Here is a 26,797-nt window from a genome sequence, read left to right on the forward strand (position 1 = left end):
TTGAGGTGGGAACATGCTTAATTTTGATGGAAATGCAAACTGTACAATGCATATAAATAATAAATAATATGGCTTTAGCAGTGATTCTAGATGTCATCCCTTTAGATTGGAACCACGCTGTGAGGGCTAAAACTAAAAGTTCCTACATTTAGGGTCCGCTAAGCTACAGTGAGTTTGCTTGAAAAAAAGAGGAAGAAAAAGTAGCATGCACACTTGTAAGGGTATCTCTCCAGCACTTTAAAAAGAGTCAACCTAGCTCTGTGTCCTGGTTTGCTTGACTTAGGTAGCCTAACCTGCCCCACATGTCTGTTATGAGCTGAAGATCAGTCCTATGGCTGCAGATTCAGCACAACCACAACAAGGTGGCCACGCTGCTGGTGAAGGAGTTGTGATGCCTTTAAAATAATTCATAACATCCGACCTGTGTTGACCTTATACAGCAAATAGAAACTATCGATCCACCTCCCCCAACTCCCACTTTAAAAGACTTATTGTGGAGCTCCATTTCATCTAATCACTTGGCAAAAGAGTCCAGTGTCTAGATAAAAAAAGAATAAATAAAAAAGTCCCCGGGCCAACGTGTTGCTCTCACCTTTGCAGATGAAATTACCCGAAAAGCTGTTACAAATCAATATAATCAATGCAATCAGCTAACTGACACAGGCAATCTCCTGCCAGTAAGTAAAATACCCCCGGCGGAGATCTTTCAATCTCTGGTGCCATAATTGCCCCCAAGGGCGACGTTAGGGTGTACCGTTTTGTACACTTAATTAAATTAGTGAGCTCTGTGGACAGGGTGGGTTGCCGGTCTCAGGGAGAAGGGATCGGTCTGGCTCTGTGCCAGTAATTAAGCCAATACCTTTCTTGATTACGCCAATCCCCCTTAATGAACTCATTATGCATTTTAACCCAAACACTCCCATGAATTAATGAGCGCACAGAAAGCTCCTTCTTCAAGAGGACGCCCCGATCACAAGCCCGGGCTGTAACTCATCCACTCTACGAGGGAGACGTAATGTCCATATTTCTCCCTCTTTCAGCCGCAGCCAAGACTAATCTGGACTTGAGTGACAGCAAAAGTTTTCAGTCTGTACACATAAAGCTTTAAAGAAACACAGGCCCTCATCTGGCAAGTGGCAACAGGAACTTACTGGGCAACTTTACAAGGTCTCCCCGGGATCGTGTCTGAATTCAAGGTCCAAAACAAAGACCACGTGACTTCTGTGTGGTCATTTTTGCAGAGATATGATGACGTGCACATACTCACACGGGTCCCAAACATATGTGCAAAATGATTTAAAGAGACCCAGGAGCACTGCGGGGTGGGAGCAGCCCTGCACTGACCCATAATGTTTTGCTAATTAAATAATTCACTAATTGATTCATCGCCAAATCAATAAAGCCTGCAGATGGTTTATGGTGTGAGAGCTAAAGTGTGCTTGTGATTCAAGTCTTGGAGGGAGGAATGCAGATCACTCAGGCACACACAGCATCCGAACCAGCGGTGTGGGTCCACTTAATGAGTGATAACCAAAAGCATGTGAAACTGTGCTAAAACGCAGGCGGCCGCTCTGTTGACCTTGCACTTGTGTTGTATGACATCATTCAGCCCCTCACATGGAGATGATCGTGAATATAAAAGGTAGGCCGAGAGTGTGTCTGTATCCCTGTTGAACCCATAAAAACAGCTCTGTCCTGAACCCAGCACCCCCACTCAGGGGAGGCTGGGATTTGTAGGTGGGCCTGAGGAAAAAATTAGATGGAATATTATTAATTCAAGTGTAATGATTCCTTAGGGTGTTTGTGTATAAGAGGGCATACGCACTGTAAATATGCGAGGCGGGTGAACTTTACGGCTGGTCATATTTGTGTGTTTGCGCCGGCGGAGGTAGACATTACCTCTGAAAGTAATTGGGGCAGCCGTGAAGTGTGACACCTCAGTGATCTGAGTGGGTGTTAAGGCTGTAAATTCAGCTACATGTGCGATTGGATATTTGTTTGCGAACATAAGCACAGGAGGAAAGATGCAGAGAACGGCCACAAGCGCTTGGTGCCATCAAATGAAGGCTGTGACTGTCAGCCACTGGATACAATTTAACGGACTGAGACAGCTTGATTGAAATATAGAATTCTTTTAATTTAAAAGTGTGCGCAAAAAACCAAAAACGTATTTGAAAACCACATAACACCGCAGTTTAATCTTTTAAAGGCCGGGTTTTGGAGCCAGGCAGCAGGTATTTCCTTCTGTTCAGCCACTACTTAATTTAAACTTCTGCAGTGAATATGGAGCTTACAGGAGATTTATGCTTCTGCATTAAATCTACATATAGGTATATAGTAACCACAACTACACATCACCATCAAAAACACTGGTATAAATACTTGGTAGTGCTGTTGGCCACTTTAATCATTGATGCATTGTAGTCACTACATGGATTCACCACAGAAGTATGCTGGCCAGATCCCCCAGAAAACTAAATGTGAGGTAGACAAATGTGTTCCTGTGGGACAAATGGGACACAATGTTGTAGTCTAAATATTTTGATTATATTTTGGTGTTATCTCAGCTGCTCTTCTGTCCCGTAACAAATTTTGCCCTTTACTTTAGGTGTCCAAAGATTGTTACCCCCCCCCCTTTTTTTAAGCTATATCTGACAATTTTAGCGATTTTAAAAATAATAAATAACTAAAATAAATAAAATAAAATTTTATAGGCTGAAAATTGATGCTGCATCACAAAACATCAGGCTATCAAAACAATTGAAATGCAAATATCTGATGATCCCCTAGGCTGAATTTATGAAGTTTAACCAACTAATTAATGCTTTCAGAATGCTTTTTTTGTTTGTTTGTTTGTTTGTTTGTTTGTTTTAAATCGGGCGATGTGTCGTAGAGGTAACTATACTTAAACACAGATTCACATAATTTATTTGACAGACTACTTTTAAAATGCCACGATGCCATTTTATTTCACAAGTATATTAAAAACTGTGTACATAGTGCTACATATTTACCACATTTATCCTTTTGACAGTGAATAAACACAACTTCAAAAGGATTTTACAAAATCAAATAACACACTCATCTGTGATCTTCACCACTGTGTCTGTAATACAGGAGAGATTTCTTACTGCAGGCATCAAGCCAGTTTGTGCACCATTAACAGCCACACAGAAGTTCATAGTCAGTTTACATATACAGGCTTAGGAGGTGGTGGTGATACAGTTAAATGCTGTGTTAATTACTGTTCCAGTACATACCAACAATTAACTGGACTTCTTAGTTTTATTATAATGTACTTCATCACTGCAGGACAGCCACAAATGAAATTTAAAACGCCTAAAAACTTACTGTGTCTAGTAACCATTTAAAAAGTATCATTAGGGTCTAATGAGAAACACCATCAGACCCTTTGAGATGTTTGCGTACCCTGAGAAAACAAAAGTGACAAACTAATCACTCATGAGTGAAAACGCAGGATTCAACACAAACATAGCTGGAATGGAAAATATTTAACTGTTAAAACACAATACAGTGAAAAGTGAAGTTTAATAAAAACAAAACAAAAACCAACCCTATAAGGTCACATAAAATTGCAATTTTGATGACAAGCATGCCATGAAGTGATTCCTCAGTGTCATTAAAATTTGAATTTACCGTTGTAACATTAGAACCTGACATCTCCAATCATTTTATTTTTTTTTGTGTGTGTGCAAGTAATTGAATATGTGGAGAAATGCAGACGAGGAGACTCCTGCCTCTTTTCTCGATCTCTGCTAAAACGAGAAAGCTGACGATTACGGTACACACGTGTAACTAAGTGTTACACATAATAAGGAATAATAAGGAATTAAAGGGGGGAAAAGAAAGAAAGAAAGTGGAACATATTCCTTCTTGCTAGGGAATGTCATCTGGGGCAGCTTTCACTCACAGGAAATTTTGGCAAAGCTTTTATGTTTATCTTTTATCTTTACACCATTGTCATTAAGAAAAGAAAAAACAACCACACTATAACTGAGAAAACACAAAGTTGAATATCTTAAAGTATTATTATAGAAATATGCTTATTTTATAAGGCCACAGCCAGTAGCTAGGCAGCTTTTCTTCATAACTGAATTTTAAGTTAATGTACACCGATTTTAACCTTCATATAGAGTAATAAAGCCAGCCTGTTGCCCTCATCATAGTCCCAAACTAAAATTCCACCCTGCTAGTTCCAGCCTCAAACTGAATTGACAGAGTGGTGTCCTCTTTATTCTACTCTTGGAAGAACGTTGAGATTACAAAACAGACCCACTTCATTATCAGATGCACATAACCTCAGCCATAATTGGCTTCTGGGTGTAATTACATGTAAGGCTTCTCTGATTCTTCAGAGCTTTAGGAGGACTATACAAATGTTTTGTGATACCCAAACTGAACTGGAACATTCAAACTAAACTCATGCCAAGCTCCCCAAGATGAGTGAAAATTGGTATATTAGAGTCAATAAATAAATCAAAGAATTTTAACCTGGAACTAAGATGTTCCTTTCAAAGGTCTACATGACCACACATTTGGTTCACTGTGCAGGATCAGACCATGTTGGTTTGGGTGTTTGGGCTGCGACTCTGCAGGTCCTGTACTTGATCAAGAACCCAGTTGATGTTCGGTCTCTCCTGAGGATTTGACACCATTATGGAGCTCAGCAGCATCTGCAGACCCTCTGAGTATCTGGGTACAAGACAAATACCAACTTAAGGTTTGATAGAGTGCTGTCAAAGGTCTTGAGTTACCCCCTCGCTTCTTTAGATTTTGGTTCCAAGGACTCAGAATTTCTTGTAAGCTTTTTTCACTCATTTTCAGTCCAGTCCTTGTACCGAGCATTTTCAGAAGAATCTTTTTTGTTTGTTAAGCAACTTCACACTGACATATGAATGATTCAAGCAGAAAAAGGCGCCTAACTCAAAGGATGAACTAGTGTCTATAGATAACAGACAACTCGGCACAGAACCCATTCTAAATGGTTATTTTAGGCACTTTGTTAAGAGCAGCATGTCACAACTTTAGTTCAAACTTCAAAAAAAAAAAAAAAGTGTTCACTGAAGCCTAATCAGAAACGGTCTTTGGGGAAGGATGGCTGTCAAGAAGCCATTGTTAAAGGAGGGAATAAACATGGAGAAAAGGTTCAGGCTGACCAAATTACACAAGAACTGGACTGAAAATCAGTAGGAACAGGTCTTATTGGGTGATTAATCCAGATTTGATAACTGTGGTTCAAATCTTAGTCAGTGTGTTTGGAGAAGTACAGGTGAGAGGTACAATAGAGTGTCCACACCAATCTATGACGCATGGTGGAGGCTCTATCATGATTCGGGGCTGCATTTCAACCAGTGGTGTTGGAGAACAACATTTGTGAAATTATCAACACAGAAAAGTGAGGTTAGATACATCATACAGTGCCATGAGGAAAGCATCTGGTTGGCAACTGCTTCATTTTTCAGCATGTAAATGATCCTAAAGCTCAAACCTCAACATTGCTGAAAAACCATTCCTGAAGACTACTTTTTAAAAAAATGACAGAAAGCTTGTCTAAGAGAGTTCAAGCTGTGTTGAAGAATAAAAGGTGGTGATACCAAATCTTGACTTTCAAACTTTTGAAAGAACTTCAAAGAACTGCAATGCCTTTTCCTTCCTATGAAAATACGATGAAAGGAGGGGTAGCTTAAGACTTCTACACCGCACTGTAAAGCATGTGCGGTGTTAAGCATGCACAATTTTTATTAACAGTGAAAAGGTTTCCAGGGTGTAGCCAGGCTCACAGCCACATAGCTTTTTTTTTTTTTTTTTTTTTTTTTTTTTAAATGAAAGAGAAACTAAACTTAGTTTTTTTGTACTACATTTGAGAGGTCAGTGTTGTGTTAGCTTAACTGAACAGTACCAAAGAAAATTCAAGCATACAAAAATCTTGGTAAGGTACCTATTCCTGTTACTATCGGTCCTAAAATCAGTTGCACGCCATTAGAACTGGAACATGCTTTTATTCTCCAGGGCTTCTCAATTCAAAACAACCGTTTTTTCCTACTACTCTGCAAAGCAGTAACACAAACATTTAAATAAATAGGAAACTTTCAAGCTACAGCCTGAAGACTGACCTGCAAGAGGGAGGGATGGATACTGGATTCTGGACAGCCAGAGCAACACTGTCTCCCTTCTGAAATATCAGATCGTACGGCCCTTCCAACATCATCATACAGTAAAGCACACAGCCAAGTGACTGGAACGGTGGGGACAGCAAAGCACAAGAAAGAGGTTTCATCTGTGAGTGACATTTACTGAGAACAAACATACGCAACACGGACAAGCCAAGAGGAAAAAGGTCTACACAGCTTTACCCAGATATCAGTGCGCTCATCTATAATGCAGTGGCTCTCAACATTGAAGAGTTCAGGAGCCCTGTACGAAATGGTGCACCGCTGGGCGGCCCAGTCCTGTATGGTCATGGCTTCTCTGGATCCTTTTACCTGCAATGAAGTCATTTTTATTAAATCCTTCGTGGGTTAAGTAGTTTAGGGGCTCTAGTGGTAAGACGTTGGATGGATGTGTTAAAGAACCACAAAGTAGTTTCAGAGACATACAAAAAGCAAATCTAACAATAAAAGCTATGGAAATGTTAAAAGTCACATGTGACATTGCTCATTACACAGTCAATTATGTTTAAAAAAAAAGAAAAAAAAAGAAAAGAAAATCTAGAAAGAAAACAGCTGTGTCCTGAGAAACTAAAGACAAAACCCAGACATTTAGCTGTATAACCTAAATATGAGCTTCACTACTCTGCCATCTAGTGGTGGAGCTCAGCAACATTTAAATTCAATAAAATTGAATTGAATTCAATTAAATAAAAGCCTGAAAATTACTTTTCAGTATAAACAAACACAAAAAAAGTAGTGAGGACGGCACTTTGTTCTTACACATTCAGAGCACAAAAATGCTGTGGTGACCAGTTTCACCTCAGGCTTCAGTTAAACTAACTAAGTCTTTTTTTCCACAAAAAACCCCCATAAAGTCACAAATCTTAAAAATCCTTCTTAGACCCTGGATTTTACCTCAATCCTGGCACGGTTCATTGAGCCAAGGTCCATCAGAACTGGCCTGTCATCCTCATCAAGAAGCACATTCGTGGGCTTTATGTCTCTGTCAAATTATAGCACACAGCAGGCATTTAGATGTAGACAACTCTGTTGGGTTAAAAACAAAAAACACAAAAGCAGGTTGACTGTTGCATCAGTCACTCATGCCTGGAGGCCTGTTGCTGACCATCTGGCAACAACCAGTCACTCGGGTAAGCTGTGGGACGTTGGACAAGAAGTAAAAATGCTGTGCAGTCCCACATAAAGAGGAACATCTGGTCACTCGAGCTGAAATTGCCATTTTGATGATAACCAAACTACCTTTAGTTTGTTTTTCAAAAGAAGTACAACTATTTAGACAAATAATCTTGAGACAATGTGCTACATTTTGACTGGTTCTTCAATACATGCACTTTTCTAAAGCCTGGCTTTTAGTCAATGTGTATGAAGGGAAGTATTTTTAGCATAGTCACATTGGGTATAACATTAGTCAGGCTAAAGTTCCAAATTACCAAAAAGTAAGAAGCTTTGCAAATTTTTGTGAAAATGATAGAAACTACAACACAGAAAATGAAAAGGTAGTATATAGTGAGAAATTTGTTTTTCTAAAGTTATTTTGCACAAGAACAATTATTCTGTGAAGTGCATGTGCCATAACTTGTTAAAAATTACTAAAATTGTCAGATATGAGATATACAGATGCTACTGACAACTATTTAGTAAGTTGGCAAGAAAGTTTAAAAGGTTACGTTCAAATATATTGCATTTGACCACCTCCCAGCATTGTAAACGTGTCCCACTTTGACCCACACAAACACTGTGTTTGTCCCATATGTTTGTTAGAATGTGGTCAAGCTATTTGCAGCTGACCATCAATAAAGACAATATGGCAATGAGCTGCAAGACACACAACTGGTTCAACTTATTTAAGTGGTGAAATAATGTTTTTGTTTCTAAATGCATAAGTATTGTGGAGCTTTCTAAAAGATAAAAATTATGGATTTTCCCCCTTTATGGGAGTAATGAATCTGAATATGGCAAAATAATCTAGTATTTCTTTTGAAATGTGTGAAACATGATATGCATGTAGTGCACTCGCTTGTCATTTCTGCACCACCATGCACTGCTGCTGAAAAACTGCATACCCCAAGTCAAAAATAAACAGATCGGAAGTAAGATTAAAGTTTTAATCAAATAATGCATAACAGCTAGGGCTGCTCGATTATGGCAAAAATGATAATCACGATTATTTTCACTGAAATTGAGATCACGATTATTTGACGATATTTATTTAACCCTTTAAGACCTACCATAGAACAAAGTCCACCAGAGCTTATATTATTTTTTTTACATGTTGTAGTGCCATTTGTGGGAGCATTTCAAGTTGCTATACATCAATACAACTGTTATAGCCCATATTTTAATAATATGTATGCATTAAGTCCATAGTAATTACATAAATTGCAAAAAAGTGCAATAAACTACAAAAAAAATTGAAAATCGCTTTTGTTTTGTTTACATATATTTCTACTTGGAGAAATTTAAGAGGTTTATCCCTCAAAACTTTAAATACAAAAAAGTTGCAAAAAATAGTTTACAACAACAGGAAATTTATTTTGAGTGTCTTCATAGTTTTATTTTGGAGATACAGCAATTTTTATATACTGCAGGAAAAACAAAAAACAATCCTATGATGCAAATTTGCAAAGAAAACAGCATGTGCATCATTTCACTGTGGGAAGTGTTACGAACAGCTGATAGGAACGGCAAAGCGTGTTTCTGGAATATTATGTTTTTGTTCCTGCAAGCGCTTTTTATGCAATTTTTGCAAAGCTATATGTGGAACGAAACCGTGACCGAGGACAAGCTGATGGCATAAGATGTTAGTACAACTCCTCCGGTTTCATATGCAAAACAAATTATTGCGCTAGCTTACATGGTTCAGGTTCTACAGGGATTTTAAAATAGTTACGCAAAACGGAGCGTGCTGCTCTGACCGGCTTTAAAGGGTTAACAATGACTTTAAAAAATAATATAAAATAGTGTGCAACACCACTGACGTTTTTTTTTTTTTAAACTCTCTTTTCAACCAACGGCAGTCACTCTCCAAATAACTTCTGCTTAGCTTTCCGAGCTTCCTTCGGGTCCTCTTAATCAGCGGTCTCCAACCTTTTTTGCGCCACGGACCGGTTTATGCCCGACAATATTTTCACGGACCGGCCTTTAAGGTGTCGCGGATAAATGAGGGAGGGGCTAATAATCGGCTCAGTCATTTTTAATGATCGTTGAAAGCCCAGATCGTAATCGTGATTAAAATTCGATTAATTGAGCAGCCCTAATAACAGCACAATGATGTTTATTCTTTTTTTTCATATAATTTCTTATTCAACATCTCAGTTGGTTAGGGATTACCTGTGTGCATAGCCTTTGTCGTGAATGGCCTTCAGTCCAGAGCAGATACCACGAAAGATTTGCAAAATTTGTTTTTCAGGCATTGAGCTCCCCTTGTCTCTCAGCTTCTCCAGAACAGACCACAGACTGCCTTTCTGTTTGCATAAGCACGCAAGCATATCAGACCAAGATCATTTCTCTCAAGATTATGCTAATGATAACTGCTGCAAAAACTTACTCTCATATATGGCAGAAGTAGCCAGGCTTCAGTCTTGCCTCCATGATCAACAAAGGAATGTGCAACCAGGCTCAAGACGTTGGGATGGTTAAACATCTGGTGCATCTCCACCTCTGTCTGAGCCTCCTGGCGACCCTCACGGTCATGACATAGGATTCTCTTCAGGGCATAGAAGTGCCCATCCTTTACCCCTTCAACCAGATCAACGAAACTGAACCCACTAAAAAGAGAAAAAGGTTTATCAATGCAAAACTGACAGTGACATGCCATACATATTTGCTTTGGTTTGAACAAAGGAGGTGAAGAAAAGTGTGCATGTAGTGGGTTGGAGTTTGTTGAGACAATGATCAGGGGGATTTATGACAGAAGGATAGCAAATTAATCAAAGTTAAGGTTTGCAAGATGGTAGTGAAACCTGCTATGATGTATGGCTTGGAGCCTGTGATACTGCCCCCCCCCCAAAAAACCCCAAAAAGAAACAAAATAAAAACAAAGAGTGGGCAGAGTTGAAGATGCTAAGATTTTCACTGGGAGTGACCTGATTAGACAGGATTAGAAATAAGTAGATCAGAGGGACGGCTTTGGAAACACAGGTAGAAAACAAAGATTGTTTGGACATGCACAGAGGAGGGATAGTAGATATGTGTCAGACAGCAGGAAAAGAGGAAGGCCACAGAGAAGATTCATGGATATAGTGAAGGAGGATATACAAAGGGTTTGTGTGACAGAGGAAGACTATGGCTAAGGTGAGACAAAGGGAGATAACCACTGTTATCCTAAAAGGGAACAGGTAAAAGAAGAAACTAGAGCCAAAAAGTTTTAATAATCAACAATGCATTAATCCATCTTTCATTGCCTTATGATTTCCCAGCATATCTGAGGTTATAAGCTTGATTCTTCCCTGTTAATAAAATAAAATAACGAAGAGAGTGTATAGGATCTGTTTACAAACTAACAACCAGTGCCCATGTTCCCTGTAAGTTGAGATGCGGTCACCAAGTGCAGCTATGAGACTCATGAATGAAGGTCACAGTAATGAGCTACATCGGGATAACTCTTAGAGGATTAATTATTCATTTGTTTCTTTTTCTAATTTAGGATTTGGTGACAAATATAAAATCTTATGATATACTTCTGCGTAGTTAAAGTCATACAGTGTGAAAATGTTTTCTTACCCTTCGTCGAGCTTCTGGACAAAATAATACTTTTTGTTATCAATGGTGATGGAGGCACGGGAGCATACGCACATTGTCTGTCCCATCTTGACTGGTACATTGTCTTAGGGCAAGCTTTTAAAGGGACTGGGAATTTAAAAAACAAACAAACAACAAAAGACAGAAAGTTATCCAAGGGTGACAGAAATGCATAAAGTCTATCAATTGTGTTAACTATGTAAAATAACCGTTACTGGAAGTAATCTAAAAGATATCAGCCGTGTATATAAAACACACTGGGTCTTACAGCGCTAATGAACTGTAACATAAATGTTAGCCAACACAGCATTACATTAACACGTAGCATAGCTGAGGATAGCAAAGCTACAACAGGTAATATTTCACATTAGGGTCAACTTTTAATATTAACTCAAGTCGACCTGTAGCTTTACCTAAATACCTACAAGCTATAAATAACACGCTATGCGATTAAACTCGTTAAGTTCCTTATTCTTACCAGTTTCTGTTTACCAGGTTAGCTCGCTGTCATATTGCTACGTCCATTTTCCTCTTCTTCTATTATCAGAGTGGGAGGGTTGTACTGCTAACAGCGCCAGAAGACGACTAGCGGTGAAATTGAGTGGAGAAAAAAATGGCGGATAACGAGCGTAAAAGGAGGGGTAACACCGACGACAGAGGTGATATGTGTGCTGTTTTATAGTGTATAATATGGTTGAAAAATATAAAGTAGTCAGTGTTAGCTTGATATGCCCCCTGTTTATTAAAACTAAGAAGAGACGTTAGCAGAAGGTGTCTTAAGACAACTTCATGCTAAGTAGATAAGCTTGCTAATGACAAGTTAGCAGTTAATATTGTGTTGACGTTAACCTATTTAGGTGCGTGTCAGATGTACTATTAATTAACAGTTGATAAGCCAAAGGCATCACTCTTTACTACAGTCCACTGTTTTGTTTTTAGCTTCATAACTCGCCGGAATAGCTGGTGTGCTATTAGCTAACTAATGCTAGTTAGCGCTGGCATCTTAGCTTGGGGTTACCTGGTCTTATACATCATGTAGAGTGCTTCAAACACCAAATTCTGATAAGGTTGCGACTTACTACGCACACAGTCGTCACGTGGATTGATAAAGCACCAAATTAAATGGTAGAGTGGTACTTATGTTTCGTTGCTTCATTAATGGCTAGCCATACAGGTAAAGATGATGGATTTAATAACGCCCAGGAAACAGTTGTTCACCTTGGTGAGTTGTCTTGCCTCAAGCAGGGCCGCAGGAGGAGGGAGGCAGAGTGAAAACTAAGCCTGTCTCTTGTAGCACTGTGGGGGGAGAAGGGACCGCAGTCAAACGCACATCCCAGCATCTCACCCACGAAGATGAAGACGAGTCTTCAGCAGACCCACCAGCACCAACCAAAGTCTCCAAAATAGGCTTCAGCATGAGCAGTCAATTGGGGAAGAAAACAAACCCCATATCTATTAAACTGGGAGCACCGGTGAGTATGTGAGACTGTAGACTAACACTGTGCAACGCTGTTATTTAAAAATCTGTACCCTATTAATATAATGGGTGTTGTAACACCCATGAAATTGTTGTACACAGTGTCTGAATAGCATAAAAGTTAGAGCATGGGATTGTAAATGATCATGGCACACTGCTCAGAAAAGTCCTAAAGAGTTTTTAAAAAGTAGTAGTGAAGTTTTTAAAAGTTTTAAAAAGACATGTCATTTGAATCTGGCCACCAGTGTACCTCATCCAAGATTTGCATGTTGCTGTGTTTATGCTTCCAAAAGACACTGTGACTGCAATCGCAATTTATTACCTTGAGTGAAGTTCTTCAAAATTGTCATTAACAGTCAATAGACCATAAGAATCAAATGACTAGTTTTGGATGATCAGCCATCACTATGACGGTTGCCTCACAAAACACATTTCATCCCTATTTTCTCCATTTTATGAATGTGTTCATATGCATGTTGGTGTTGGTAATATCCAAAATATCAGAGGTCAGTTTCACGTTGACCTTCTGTGTTGTTACATAAACTTCTTTATTCACTGCTATAATTCAGAAGCTGAAGGAAGGATTGTGATTTCTGAGCATGGAGGTGTGATGCTTGATGCTAAGTTGTGGTGTTTTATTTTGTTTTCCTAATTGTCATGTCCCCCAACCTGTTTTTAGAAGCCCAAAGAGACTGCGCCATCACTTCCTGCAAAAAAGCTGGGCCTAGCGTCTGTTTTTAACGAAGATGATGATGTAAGTGTCTGTGCATGCAGGCATGTCACGATCACAAAAAATGCTTGAACAGTAGATGTTCAGAGGCTGATATTAACTTTCTTTTGTCATGTAGAGTGAACCTGAGGAGATGCCTCCAGAAGCAAAGATGAGGATGAAGAACATTGGGAGGTACAGACTGTACTTTACAATTTTGCACTTGGCTTCTGTGGTCAGCTTTGAAATCTTTAATTTCTTTACTTCTGTCACCTTTTTAGGGAAACGCCAACATCTGCAGGACCTAATTCCTTCAACAAGGGCAAACAGGGATTTTCCGATCATCAAAAGCTTTGGGAAAGGAAGCTCAAGTCCCAAGCAGAAAACTTGTAAATAACTACAGCAAATTTTGTCACTACTAGCTAATTTTGTATAGGTTAACCATGTTAAATATCAGTGAAGGCTCAGATAATTAGTCATTAGAGTCCTAGTTTTTCCAACTTCTCTGTGGGTCTGTGATGATGAATACTTTAAGCCTGCTTTGATTGTGACTGAATTTGTTTCCACTTTGAAATACTGGTTGACCTCTGTGTAAAAGGTGTGAACTGGTGATGAAAAGAAATTCCCCAGTATGATGGCTACAATTGTATTTGCTTTTTCAGGTTAATGAAAAAAACAAAACTCTCACCTTACGCCCCACATTTTCCTTTGCTCCTCTCCAAAGCTGGTGAGCAAGTGTGCTGCTTGCTTAATTTCTGTGTAAAAATGTAAATAGGAGTGCCACAGTGTTTTATTTTTAAAATGCCACAAATCAGAGTGTGAGACCTATGCTGTCTTGAGTGTGAAGTACACTAGACATGGCATGAGTTTGTCAGTTCCAGATCCTTGGTTTTCACCGGCTGTGCCACCTCAGTGTTTATGTTATGCTTGCTTTCTTTTACCCATTCAGGCTAATTACTGTAGAAATATGTCTGATTTCATTTCTATGTCCAAAACTAATATGTCTGTAGTTGACCTCTGTGTGAAACCCAGACTGAATGCGGCATGATGTGGATACCAGGGTGTGGGTAACAGTGCTGTTGATATGTTAATCAGGCCCATTTTAAGTTGCACCTCACTGATATACATTGTGCTTTACAGTCTGGGGGAAATCCATCTTAATGAGAAATATGAACTTTGAATTTCTGTGGGTTGAGTGTTCTGTTAACGTCCCCTAATAAATTCAATCAACGTTATGCTGAAATCTGTTTCCATTAAATATTTCCTTTTTTAAAATGTGTATTTATAAGTCAGTCTTTGTAACATGTGAAACCAGGTACATACAAATACTCACGGACACTAATAAAGTCAGTATAGGAGGTGACTATAGTATAGTAGGGCTGAGTTTCGATAATCGGTTTTCCAATTAAAATCAATTTCACCTTGAATAAAGCGACATCGATTCATTTCTCACCCGATGGCACGTACACGCCGTTGGGGCTGAAAGCCGACAGCTCACAGATCCTGATGCTGCAGATTGTGTCACTCTCCATCCAAAATTGACTGAACCAGCAGCAAAAGAAGATCCAAACTATGCTTCACATTTCGCTTCACATAAACATCATTGTGAATTTCCTCTTACTTTTGCTTTTTTTGGCTTCTACCACAATAAAATCACACTTCCTACACAGCTTTCTCTCTCTGTGTATTTCAAGAACAGCTTCTCATCTCAAATCTCTTTTTTTCTGCATTATTCGTTTGCTTATTACCCACCAGTCTACTGTCGTTTACAGCGGTAGACTGGTTTAAAAAAAAAAAAAAAAAAGAGACTTCCAACAAGAAAGCCTCATTTTTTTATGTTCAATACCAAAGAAATGTAAATTTTTTAAAATTATGCCAAATTGCAAAACGCTTAGCTGTGTCTCTAATAAAACCTCTAACATTGCTCTGCTTCACTTCAGCAGCATTAGGTAATGATCGTATGCTGATTCATGTTTTTTTTTTCCGGTTTTTGTTCTACTGCAGAATATTTTTAAGGTTATCTGCTTTAAAGCCAGGCCAGGAAAATCTCCTTCATGTTTTTCTGTGTTTTATCCTCAGTTGCTTTGACACAAAGGCATCTGCTGTGATGCTCACACCTCTGATAAAGTCTTATAGGTGTCAGTACTGACAATTGATCAGACTTATAATATTTCTGACTTAGTCAAAATTGACTGAATCGAATCGTGAGATTATGAAAAAGAATCGAATTGATTCTAGAAATAGGGGCGATACCCAGCCCTATAGTATAGGAGGTGACTCACCCTTTTTTCCCTCCCAAAATGTTAAAATGATAGCTATGAATCTACATCTGTGTCATGGAAATTTCCTTAACGTGTGTTTTTGTTCTGACCTTGAGAATCAAAATACATTATTAAAGCCAGGAAGAATTTATGTTTTTATTGCAGACGCTCAGAAAATAAATATGAATGATAAACTGTGAGCTCTATATAAGAAAAATAAGTACAAAGCAAAACCAAGGTGTTAAACAGTATTTCAAAGTTAAAAAAAATACTATGCACAGTATACACATGAAAATATTTCAGGTATCATAAGGATTTCTGTTTTTTTATTTTTTATGATGATTTCCGTTGACGTTCTGTGGTTAATTGTGGTTGAATGGCTTTTGTTGAAAGTGCTTGCAACATTTTAATGAAAACTATATTAAGAGAACTTTCACCTTTACAGTACACAGTAAATAAATATAATGTACAGTAAGAAAAGAAGAGTAACCTTATAAATTCTATAGTTTCTTCCAACACCAAAAAAAATCATTAATGCTACCTCACTGAAACTAGCTTCACTTTGTTTTTGGGCATGGTCTTCCTTAAAGATCTCCAGAAGTTGCTGTGGGAAGGTTCCCCTGACCTCCAATCCAGGCTGGGTAGCACTCCCAAGGCCCTTTGCACAAGTGTGGGCAGGGGGGGATCAGGCTGGATAAGAGATGGCGAGGCTTTAGTGGTCCATAAAAGCAGGAGTTTTAGGACAGAGTTTTGCAGCAAAGCCTAAAAATGTGTAAAAAACCCCAAAACAAAACAATAATGATAAATAAATGATAACAATCTAATTGTTAAGAAATTATAAATATTTTCTTGTTTAAAAAAATTGCACCTTTATCGTAAAAGAAGATTCACACAGCTATTGGTTTCAATTTAAGTCACTGAAGTGATTAAATGAAACTTACAGGATTGTATTCGGGTTGTGCTTCTTGCAAAATGAAAGTTTTCCACTGGCAACTTCTACATAGTCATTATTTGCTAAACATAAGTGTGAAGTTTGGAAGGAAAATTGCATGTTTTCATAATGTGTCCAGGGAAAAAATAAAGCTTTAGAAGGTACATTTAACTGCCAAAAGTATTCAATTACCATCAAAACATTTGTTAAAATGAAGTCCACGGCCACAGGTGTATAAAACCAAGCATCTAGGCATGGAGACCGCTTCATCGTCCTCCAAGAGACCTAGAAACACTTATTCATGCCTTAATCACCTCTAGACTGGACTACTGCAATTCACTCTATTTGGGTCCTTAATACTAATCTCTCCATCGCTTGCAGTTAGTCCAAAATGATGCTGCACTTCTTTTAACAGGTGTTAGAATGCATGAACACATCATTCCAGTTTTAGCAAATTTACATTGGCTTCCTGTAAAGTATCGTATTGATTTTAAGATTCTTTTACTTACTTTTAAAGTTTTAAATAATATGGCGCCCAGTTATTTAAACAAACTCCTCAACATGTATGACCCCAAAAGAGGGCTGAGATCACCTAACCAGATGCTCTTAGCACAACCGAGGCCTTGATTGAAGCATAGAGGAGATCGGGCCTTCGTAGCAGCAGCACCCAGACTCTGGAATAATCTGCCAGTGGAGATTTGTACTTCAGAGTCTTCAGTCTTTTAAGTCGCGTCTTAAAACTCACTTTTTTACTTTGGCTTTTAATTCGAGTTCAGTTTGAGTACCTGTTTTATGTTTTTAATGTTAATTCATTGTCTTCTCATTTATCAGTATTTGTTTCTAATTTATCTATATTTGTTTCCTATTGCTTTCTCTTGTTCTTAACTGATTGTGAAGCACTTTGATTAACTGTTAGTTAACCAAAGGGTTAGTTGTTTTTAAATGTGCTATACAAATAAATTTTGAATTGAATTGAATGGAATCTGGAGCTCAGTGAACTCCAGTGCGGTACCGTGATATGATGTGTATAAGAATGTCTTTTATTTATGTATTATTCACATTATTTTATTGTATAATGCCTTAGTGCCACTGGATTTTAGCATGTCTCACACTCAAGCAGTTAGACAGATGGTGGGGGTCTGGTAAGGAAGTTGGGGGGAAGCAGACAACTCCACAGGAAGAGTCTTTTGTGTCTTCGAGGACTCTGGGAGGTAGCAAGGGAGTGTGAACCTTAAGGTGTGAAACAGCTGTGTACTGCCTTTTGTTCCTAGAGAAGGTATTTAACTGAGAGCCATGCAAGGCTCAGAGAGGGACTCTGCTGACCGTCTGCCCCACGGTCATGCATCCTCTCCACCAAGCTTAGTTTTCTGTTCTTTGATTTGATTAAAGAATGTTAGCTACCGCTCACCACTTGTCTGCAGGCTTTATTTAATGGAAAACTTCCGCAATAAGATGATGTCACAAACAGGATGGTCCGTGTGATCGCTGAACAACGGTTCCGTGGACGGGCTGATCACCCCTGAGGGAAAAGGTACCGTTGGGGGGTGTCCAAATTCATGGGCTGCATTTGTAGGCCGATTACGCCACAGCGATGCGACAAAGGCTGCCCAAATTCGTAGACTCCTCCGAATGCAGACAAATGCGTCCTCCTTTTCCACGAATTTTAAGGATGGGTCGGGTGTGTCCTTTATGGCCCACCATATCCCAGAATTCATAGCGTGGATCAGCCAATTCCAGTTTTCAACAATAGCGGCCGCTACTAAGTTTTTAATATTACTCTTATTACTCTTTCTGGGTCACAAAATAAACTTTTAACATATTTTCAGGGGAGAACGTAGCTGTGTAAACTTCAAATATCTACAAAGCTGTTGAAGCAAGTAAGGTGGCCAATTTTTGTATGCGATTGCAGAAGAGATTTAAAACTGTGACCTAGAAGTGTGATTGTGAGAGTCGTTTTTGCCACAGGTTATCCCGGGGGGATCAGTAATCAATGAATTTTAATCTGTCTTACATGTAACAGTCCATCTGGTCTGATTACTACTAGAGATGGACCGATCCGATATTACGTATCGGTATCGGTCCGATACTGACTTAAATTACTGGATCGGATATCGGAGAGAAATTAAAAATGTAATCCAATCCGAAGTATCACAAAATCACCTCACAAAACGCGCTGATTGGCGTAACCCAGCTCTGCGCATCGGAGCAGTATGTGTCACGTGATAGAGCGGCTGTTGTCTGCCAGACCTGTCGGTGGTCTGTTGGAGCATTTGGAGCCTCGCTACATGCTTCCTAACCGCGGCATTTCATCTTGGCGAAAACTATCCCAGAGAAGTAAAGCAAGTGTGTAAGTTCATCCCTGAATGTTTGCATAGTGTTTCCATGTTAAGATTAACAACTGATATATGGATCCACAGCTGGACTGGCCATCGGAGTTCCATATTGAGGTGAAAAGGAAGCGATTTGTCCCGTACTTCAGCTAGAATTAAAAAATAGACACAAAGCTGGAGTTATTCTGTCTTTGCTGTGCAGTTGTATCTACTTCTCTCATTCACTCCCCCTTCCTCTCCTGTTATTACTTCAAACATGAAACTGATCAATGATCAGCTGATCGGCTTTTCTGCAGCAAGTCCCGTCTTTCAGCTTGATAAGCTGTTGTTAGAATGTATTTAATATCACTTTCTAGTATCAGCTGAGGTTTGCTGGAGCCACGGCTGTAAAAGCTGCTGGTCATGATATCCGTTTGGATATGTGGTGAGAGGGAAACATGAAGATGAAACCAGGAGATGTCCTTACTGAATCATCAGAGCTGAACAGGTGATGGAGAAACAGGTTTACCTTTTAGGTGACATGAATGAGTTGAAGGGAAGTTATGAACTGTTTCTGAGAGATAAATAACACCAGGATCCTTTTCTAAGTAGCTGACGGCTGGTAACTGTGCAGGGGCGGCTCTAGCAAAGTGTTGCCAGGGGGCCAGGTAGGGCATTAACAGGGAAAGGGAGGCACAAAGAAATATTTTTCTTTGTTATGTCATTTAAAAACTTTGAACAAATAATTATCTGAATCTTACAACAAAAGTGGTCATCTGATTAAATGTATAGAAATCCATTATTGTATATAGTAACTAATAAGTGTAATATACACCCTAGTAAGCTATAGTACGTTTTCCTTTGGGAAGGTACCATCTGTGCAGTCTGCAATTCTGTTGAAGAAAGATGTTGAATCTCTTTAAATATTGTAGAAAAATAATTGATTTCTGTGCATTTGTTTTACACATGCATTAAATTAAAGTTGATTACATCGATTAAGAGCGGGGGGTGGTTCCCTAATATTTTTGCTGGGAGTTGGCAACCCTATTAGTTAGGTAGGTAAGTACTCTTTAAAATACCAGAATAGGGAGGATGGTGTAGGTTTAAATTTATTAGATTGATCAGTGTTGCTGAACTATAAAATGTTTTGGGTGGAGTGTATTTTTTGCATACAGGTATAACAAAATAGCTTCAGTCCCTTGTTTTTTTAAAACTTGAGTATGAACTTCTGCAAAATGCAGCAAGATATTTATTAAAAACTGTTTTATTGATTACAAAAAGCGCTTTATCGGATTCATATCGGTATTGGCAGATATCCAAATTTATGATATCGGAATCGGTATTGGAAAAAAAAGTGATATCGTGCCATCTCTAATTACTACAGAAACTATACAAAACAAGAAAAAGTTCTGCTTTGTGAGTATGTAATCCTACCTGAACTCCTGATTCCAGTTCAAACACAGCATTACTGTTGGTGAAGTAGTCATCTGACAGGACACAGATAAGCATTTGGCTTTTCTTTATTGCAAGAACCACGTCATTTGTGTATGCTGTAGAGAAAAAAGAAATTAGGAACCTTTTTGGGAAACATCTCTCACACAGACACAGATATATGATCTTTTAACCTCCTCCAGGAATCACATCCCTCTCCAGTAGACAGAGGCGATACCCCCACTGGTCCTCTAACACTTGGGGCAGCAGCACCTCTAGTGGCTTTTTGGTAGCTTTAACTTCCTCGTTAAGTAGGTCGGTGATACACAGTTCTCCTGTCAACAAAAGAAACTGTTACTTTATGTTTTTTAAAAATGTAATAGGGTGAAAAAAGAATCCTTGCTTTGGCTTACCTTCCTCATCATTAAGAGGTGATCTGGAGGAAATGATCTCACCTCCCAACACTTCTTCTGATGCAGGGCTCCACACATACGACAGAAACACATCAAACTCTTTCTCATCTGGTAGAGGTGTCAAGTTGCGAAAGACAGCGTGAGAAAAAAAATATGATAACAGTCTTTCTTTGTGGAGACAAAACAATATATTGACTGCCACTACTGCAGAAAGTGACTATTTTAAAGCATTGACACAGTGTTTCAGTTAGCCTATGGATTTAAGTAATGCCATGTCCTATAAAGAGGAGAGACAGGTGTGCCAGTCTATGTGCATCTGCATTAACCTCCATTGTGTTTTCCATTTTTAAAGTAGCATCTGTAGATGAGCTGTATCTCCAGCCATTTTACACGCACGACGATTATCAGCCCACCCACCGGCAGGAAGGCTGTAACTAGATACCCAACCAGTGATGGCCATTGCACTGCAAGAAGAAAAAAGCAACAACAAAAGAACAACTTTTAGATTGTATTACGTCTTCAAAGCAGGAGTGACCGACATGGGAAGCTGGATGGGTAGAAGCTGGAAGACAAAACTGAAACAGTTTAACTACACATTAAGCAGACACAGAGCAACCCTCGCGTGCTTTAAGAATTTTGTTTGTGATGAATATGAGTTAAATAGCTTTCTCTTTAGCTTTAGATTGGATTTCATCACATTTTTTGCTTGTTTGGTGATTAGTTTTTTTGGTTTTTTTTTGCAAAAATACTGTCTATTGCAGCAGACCACAACAGTGACTAAAGCACAGTGATATAACAGTGTTATTACAAATATAGTCTGACTAAAACATGAACAGATGAAGTAACAATAAGAACATTATTACCTTTAATTTTTCTTTTCAGCTTGATTGTGGCGCTGATGTTTCCAAATGTATTACTGGCGATGCAGGTATACGTGTATGTCAAGTGATGTGGTGTCACCTCATTTATCGTAGCTACCTGTATGACCTCGTACTCTTGCGTGTACTTTTTCAAAGACTTCTGTCTGCATTACAGAAATGATGTTGAGAGCTTTGCATGCTACATGAATGGATTTTATAACATTAGTAGTAAGGGACTGATGCGACTTACTTACTGTCTAGTAGAGTCATGTTACCATCATTATTCATGTACCACTCTATCTTTGGTGAAAAATTTAGTTCAAAAGGAAAAAGTGCCTTACATAAGAATGTGTAAGGCTGGCCTAAATTGAGTGGAGGAGAAAAAAAGCCATTAAAAGCAGGTCACTAGAAGTGACACAAACAACTAATGGGCTGCTTGATTTTGTGTGTTCACTTCCTGTACATGTTTTTCTTTAAAATAAGTTTTTCAGAATGATGTAACTAATCACCAATTTCCACTTCCTTTGGCTCATTATCAACAGGAATCCTGGGAGGACTGCGTGATGGCGGTGCTGTGAAGGCGATTGGAAATAAAGTCAGAAATGTGTACCTAATTTACTACAGAAACAGTCATACACATATAGATCTGAGCTCTACTTTGAAACAGCCACTACAACAATTCAAATGACTCCTTGCAATCTGTGTATATCAAGACATACCGACACCTTAAAATTCAGCAAGAAACAAGCAGAAATAAGCCAAGATGCAGGCAGCTCTGTCAGGCTGATTTTTGCATCACAACACTTGTCAGCAAGCTACAGAGGGGCTCAGAGCACAGTATGTTTTAAATGTAACAGCACTAACTTATAGCTAGCTGCATACCCAGAGCTCTTTTATAAGACAAATCTACAGATAAATGAAATGTACTATCACCATATGTATTTGCATGCATTCTAAGTTGTTCTTACACAGGAAAGCAATGATAGCAACAACCACACAAACAGTTAACCACTTAACCACCTACTGTGGGTTAGGCCCTGTGGTATTCAGTTTCTGAGCAGCATATGAACCAAATAACATTTTTTGGTAGAGTGTGTAATGTACAAATTGAGTTTGGGATGTAAATGGTTTTCTTATAGGACAGTGGCATTCAGGTGTCCCTTGTGTAATTTTATATTTCTTGAAATTATGGGATTGGAATATGGATGAAATGCCATTGCATCAGTGTAAATGAATACACTAATGACATACTGGTGAAAGAACAAATTTGTCTGACCTGGCCTAGAAAAAAAATATTATTGCAATTTATAGAATCTGACTTTTCAAAAGTGTGTTAAAATGGATTCTTAAATTTGGGACATCTGTTTGACGTGCAAATGTGTAAATGAGTACGTACAGACATTAGATCTTGCAAGATATGGCCATGCTCTTTTATCCGGTAGTATGCGCTGGCCTACTTTAGTATTACTTTTTTATCTTATTAGACTGTAGTATCAGATTTCTAATTGGCCAAACTATCTATTAAAAGCAAGTAAGAGGACGCACATAACTTTGTCTTATATACATACATACATGTGTGTGTGTGTATATATATATATATATATGTATATATATATATATTTAAAAATATATCTTTTTGCATTTTTTTTGTTTGCTAGCCTTTAGTGGCACAATCTTTTGCAAGACGACTGCAATAAATAACCTAACAAAACAAAGCAAAACAGAAAGATGCAAGTTGTGTAACCAATGTGTTTTCTTCCACTGAGTTACATTATGTAAGGATTATAATAAAGCATTATATTAAAATTCCCTTTTTAATAACCTTTAAGAGTGGTGCTGCAGCTGACATGAAGCATGGTATTGGAGCTTTCAGAAAAAAAAACCTGTTGTGAATAAAACAATTGGTGCAACTGGTTATGAGTTTAACTTCACAGTTTAGCAATTGAACTGGGAAGCTGGAAGGATGGAAACTGTGACATTAAACTGAGCAGGGCGATAAGATAAGCTCTGTGTGTGATGTCTGCTGTTTTGCAAGTGCACCATAAGAGATCAATGTGGACACTCAAGTGTGCAATAGCAAGAGTACAACAAGATAAGACAAGACACTGTTGGGAAACAACACGCATTCGCCATCAAAATAAAAGACGTGCACCAGATAAGAAGTTGCAACGCGCATTTGCATACATATAAAAGCCACTGTTTTTGTCTGCTAGAGTGGGATTTTCACGGGATATTCTGCACCATATCTCTGTGCGTTCATCTTTTGTTTGAAGCCAGCTCACCTCCTGCAACCACTTTTCCGAGAATACGTGCTTCTTTTGTGGTTCGGACTCCTTCTTACATTTATTTGGAGGTGGAGGAACACCAAAGTAATTGCTTAAAGGAGCTTCTTCGACATCTTTAAGAATTCTAAACAAATGTCTGTCCTCCTCCAGAAAATCTTATGTACGCAAATGCGCGTTGCAACTTCTTATCTGGTGTGCGTCTTTTATTTTGACAGCGAATGCGCACCTGTGGACCACTTATGTGCACCCCTGTTAATAGCTATGGATCACATAGCAATAGCAGGAATGGAATAGTGCAGTTGCTGAATGTTAATAGCTAGACTATGTATAGAGCATTAACCAGATAAAACATCTGGCAGCTATTGATGCTGTGCCAATCAGTGTTTCAGTGCAGAAATATTTTAGTGAATAAATGAAAGCTTAAAGATGCTGGTGTTGAGGCTCATGAATTTAAGCGGAAGAATTATGGACGAAAATGAATGTTGTGATTGGTAGCTGCACTGAGATGCGCAGAAAGGACGAGAAGTCTGTGCAACTGTGTATGTATGAATTGGACTATGTAATTTTAAATGCCCAGCAGTTAGGTGAAGATTAACAACCCTAGAGTTACAGTTAGGTCAATACCACACAACTTTTTGTAGTTTTGCTTGTTTTTTTGCCTGCTGTTCACTATTACAGTGGATTTTAAAATCAAACAGCCAAAATGCTATTGAAGTGCAGTTTCAGCTGTAATTTAAGGACTTTGACAAATGTGTTACACAAACTGTTTCGGATTTACAGCCATTGTTATACATATTCCCATACTGTTTTTTCTCATATTTGGATGCTGTTCACTGGAACTCTTAGTGTGCAGTCCAAAGAGGTGCAAATGAAGGAGGCCATCATGTTGAGTCTTAATCATGTGCCAAAAACCAGTATGGTAGATTGTAAAAAAATAAAAATAAAAATGAATGCACTGGCCAGTTCAGCAACACCAAAACATCCTAAAGACCATTGAAGACAACTAAAGTTCTTGATTGCAGAAGTTTTAACTTGGTTAAGACAAACAAACAAAAAATTAAAAAAAACTTTCGCAACATCCAGCTAAATTAAGAACTTTGTCAAGAAGGTAGGCATATCACTGACATCTACATTCAAGAAATTGCCTCATGAATGTGCGTACAAAGAGATTACAAAAAGTCGCAATCCACCGATTGCATTTAAGAACAGGAAGGCCAAATTAGACAGGCAGAAAACTTCATGAGCCAAAGCATACTGCATTATGTGTCAGAAAAGGTGGTGCAAATGGTTACGGGCATGTATGGCTGTGAGTAGAAAAGGTAATTAGTGTTTACTGATCATGTGACTGCTCGTAGAAGTAGCAGGATGAAGTGTACAGGGCTATACTCTTTCTCTGTACTCTGCTCAGGTTAAGCCAAATGATACAAAACTGATTAAACTCCACATTACAGTGCAAATGGATAATGATGGAAAGCATAGTGCAAAAACAGAGATGGGATACTATTTAAGTCAGTCAGCTGATCTGTAATCCCAACAGAGCATGCTTTGTAGTAACTGAAGAGAGAGACCCCAAACGAGCAGCACCCAAATATTATTATATTCATATTTACAAGCATCCTGTTTGTTGCGAAGAGCTCATAATTTTAAGTGGACGTAATCTTGGGTGGAAGTGATTGGACTAAGTGCAGAAAGTGTATGTATGAATTGGACTATCAACAGTCTTTGTTCTTCTTCTTCTTGATTTTGCCAATAACTGTAGTGTGGCATGAATCTTAGACTTTACAATATAAAAATTACAAAAAAAAAAAGTCAAACTGCCTGTGAGAAGCTGGAGACATTTCTCCTAAAAAACACAGTGCAGCTGCTCATGTTTGCATTAGCTTTAAGTTAGCATCACAGCACACATGGGTGTCAGCTCATTAGCTGAGTGGCTAAATATGTAGAAACTGTGAATATTCATCAGTTAGTTAAGAGATGCCAAGACAACCTAGAGTGCATGTGATACTAATACGGAGCCCGCACCATCTTTGGATGTCTGCCGATCACTCTTCATTCCTTGAACTGACTGAGAGACTAGAAGCTAGAGGTGCAGAGACTTTTACTGCCAGATATCTTCCAACAGCGAGTTCTTTTCCTCATCATGCTCTTCCAAGAGCATAAAGACTGCAAGTTCGGCATTATAGGGTACAATATTTTATGTATTTTTTCGTCTTTGAGTGAAGTGACCATCACGTTTTGGGCCACACTGCTCCCAAGCATCACTTCAGGCCTGCAACAAGTTTTCATTTCTGTTGGTGTTATTTTATTTTAACATATGCTGGCTTGAGTGTGTGCACAGAGAGAGTGTGGACCCCCCTTTGTGTTACTGAAGTTGAATTTGAGTTATCCAAATGACCATACCAAACATAATGAGACATTTTAAAGTAATTGTAACCCGGCATTTTACACAATTCTCTGTTTTAGTTTTCAAGATAATTTAATTCAACTCAATTGTTTCTGAAACTGGTCCGAGTCATTTTATTTCCTTAGTTACTAAGGTTGGGGCATTTGATGACTAAGTGTTACATTAGCGATTTGTAAGTGTACTAAATTTGTTACTTTTACAATACCTGCATTTGATAGTTTTAAATAGGTATCCTAGTATTTTAAAGTTCATCTAACAACACTCAAGACACTAAGTAATATTTGACATACTCTTATTGGATTAAAGTTGTTTGGTTTAAAGAACCCAAGGTGCTTACCTGGCACGGTAAGTACAGGTGGGCTACACAATGATTGCAAAGGATTTTCTTCCATATTTTTTAAAATCATCATTGTATTTAAAATTCTGTTTGGGTGCCCAGTTAGTTTCGATCCTCTTTAAATAGGGGGTTATTTATTTTAAAAAAAATGCTGTAATTTACAGCTAATCTAAAAATATTGATTATTAAGCCCCTTGAATTAAAGCTGAAGGTCTGTATTTCAGTTTCATCTTGATTGATTTTAAAATCCACTGTGGTAGCACAAAGAAAAATGACACAAATTTGTCATCATCCCCAAAAATTATGGTCCTAACTGTATGCTACTGTGTTTGCTCAAAATTGGTGGTACTTACAGGGAGTGCAGAATTATTAGGCAAGTTGTATTTTTGAGGAATAATTTTATTATTGAACAACAACCATGTTCTCAATGAACCCAAAAAACTCATTAA

General features: G+C 38.4%; 3 protein-coding genes across 7 annotated transcripts in view; 1 reads left to right on the top strand and 2 right to left on the bottom strand.

Moving 5' to 3' along the window:
• Positions 1–2,942: 2,942 nt before the first annotated feature.
• stk16 (serine/threonine kinase 16) lies at positions 2,943–11,516 on the bottom strand. Its single transcript, XM_005935244.2, has 8 exons — positions 11,410–11,516; positions 10,914–11,039; positions 9,739–9,958; positions 9,522–9,655; positions 7,086–7,173; positions 6,375–6,503; positions 6,135–6,256; positions 2,943–4,713 (listed from the first exon to the last, which is right to left on the bottom strand). Exons 2-8 carry the CDS (start codon positions 10,997–10,999, stop codon positions 4,575–4,577), a joined length of 918 nt encoding a protein of 305 aa, XP_005935306.1. The 5' UTR covers positions 11,000–11,039; positions 11,410–11,516; the 3' UTR covers positions 2,943–4,574.
• LOC102311514 (PEST proteolytic signal-containing nuclear protein) lies at positions 11,480–14,360 on the top strand. 2 transcript variants are annotated; one of them, XM_005935246.3, is made up of 5 exons: positions 11,480–11,590; positions 12,177–12,403; positions 13,088–13,162; positions 13,257–13,312; positions 13,399–14,360. In XM_005935246.3, the coding sequence occupies exons 1-5, from the start codon at positions 11,545–11,547 to the stop codon at positions 13,508–13,510; spliced, it is 516 nt and encodes a 171-aa protein (XP_005935308.1). In that variant the 5' UTR covers positions 11,480–11,544; the 3' UTR covers positions 13,511–14,360. The 2 variants fall into 2 exon arrangements, with proteins under 2 accessions (XP_005935308.1, XP_005935307.1); XM_005935245.3 differs by having other exon boundaries at positions 11,507–11,590; positions 12,174–12,403.
• An 803-nt stretch (positions 14,361–15,163) lies between these two features.
• Positions 15,164–26,797, bottom strand: part of LOC102310680 (interleukin-18 receptor accessory protein) — a 15,577-nt gene continuing 3,943 nt past the window's right edge. Inside the window, exons 5-12 of one of the 4 annotated variants that reach the window (XM_042226091.1) lie at positions 21,832–21,894; positions 21,573–21,684; positions 21,326–21,486; positions 20,789–20,926; positions 20,463–20,570; positions 20,244–20,384; positions 20,053–20,168; positions 15,164–16,140 (exon numbers count right to left, since the gene is read on the bottom strand). In XM_042226091.1, the coding sequence (XP_042082025.1) occupies positions 15,916–16,140; positions 20,053–20,168; positions 20,244–20,384; positions 20,463–20,570; positions 20,789–20,926; positions 21,326–21,486; positions 21,573–21,684; positions 21,832–21,894 (1,064 nt within the window). In that variant the 3' untranslated portion in view covers positions 15,164–15,915. The other 3 variants (XM_005935243.3, XM_005935242.3, XM_042226092.1) reach the window with 3 other exon arrangements.

This window comes from Haplochromis burtoni, unplaced genomic scaffold (genome assembly GCF_018398535.1).
Source record: "Haplochromis burtoni strain Fernald_Lab_line unplaced genomic scaffold, NCSU_Asbu1 Contig_195, whole genome shotgun sequence".
Lineage (NCBI taxonomy): Eukaryota > Metazoa > Chordata > Actinopteri > Cichliformes > Cichlidae > Haplochromis > Haplochromis burtoni.

Coding starts and splice junctions, on each gene's coding strand:
- LOC102311514 (XM_005935245.3), top strand. CDS start 11,545: ATGGCGGATAACGAGCGTAAAAGGAGGGGTAACACCGACGACAGAG. Junction 11,591..12,173: donor GGGTAACACCGACGACAGAG/GTGATATGTGTG, acceptor TCTTGCCTCAAG/CAGGGCCGCAGGAGGAGGGA. Junction 13,163..13,256: donor TTTTTAACGAAGATGATGAT/GTAAGTGTCTGT, acceptor TTTGTCATGTAG/AGTGAACCTGAGGAGATGCC.
- stk16 (XM_005935244.2), bottom strand. CDS start 10,999: ATGGGACAGACAATGTGCGTATGCTCCCGTGCCTCCATCACCATTGAT. Junction 9,959..10,913: donor GTCCAGAAGCTCGACGAAGG/GTAAGAAAACAT, acceptor TTCTCTTTTTAG/TGGGTTCAGTTTCGTTGATC. Junction 7,174..9,521: donor GACAAAGGCTATGCACACAG/GTAATCCCTAAC, acceptor ATAATTTGACAG/AGACATAAAGCCCACGAATG.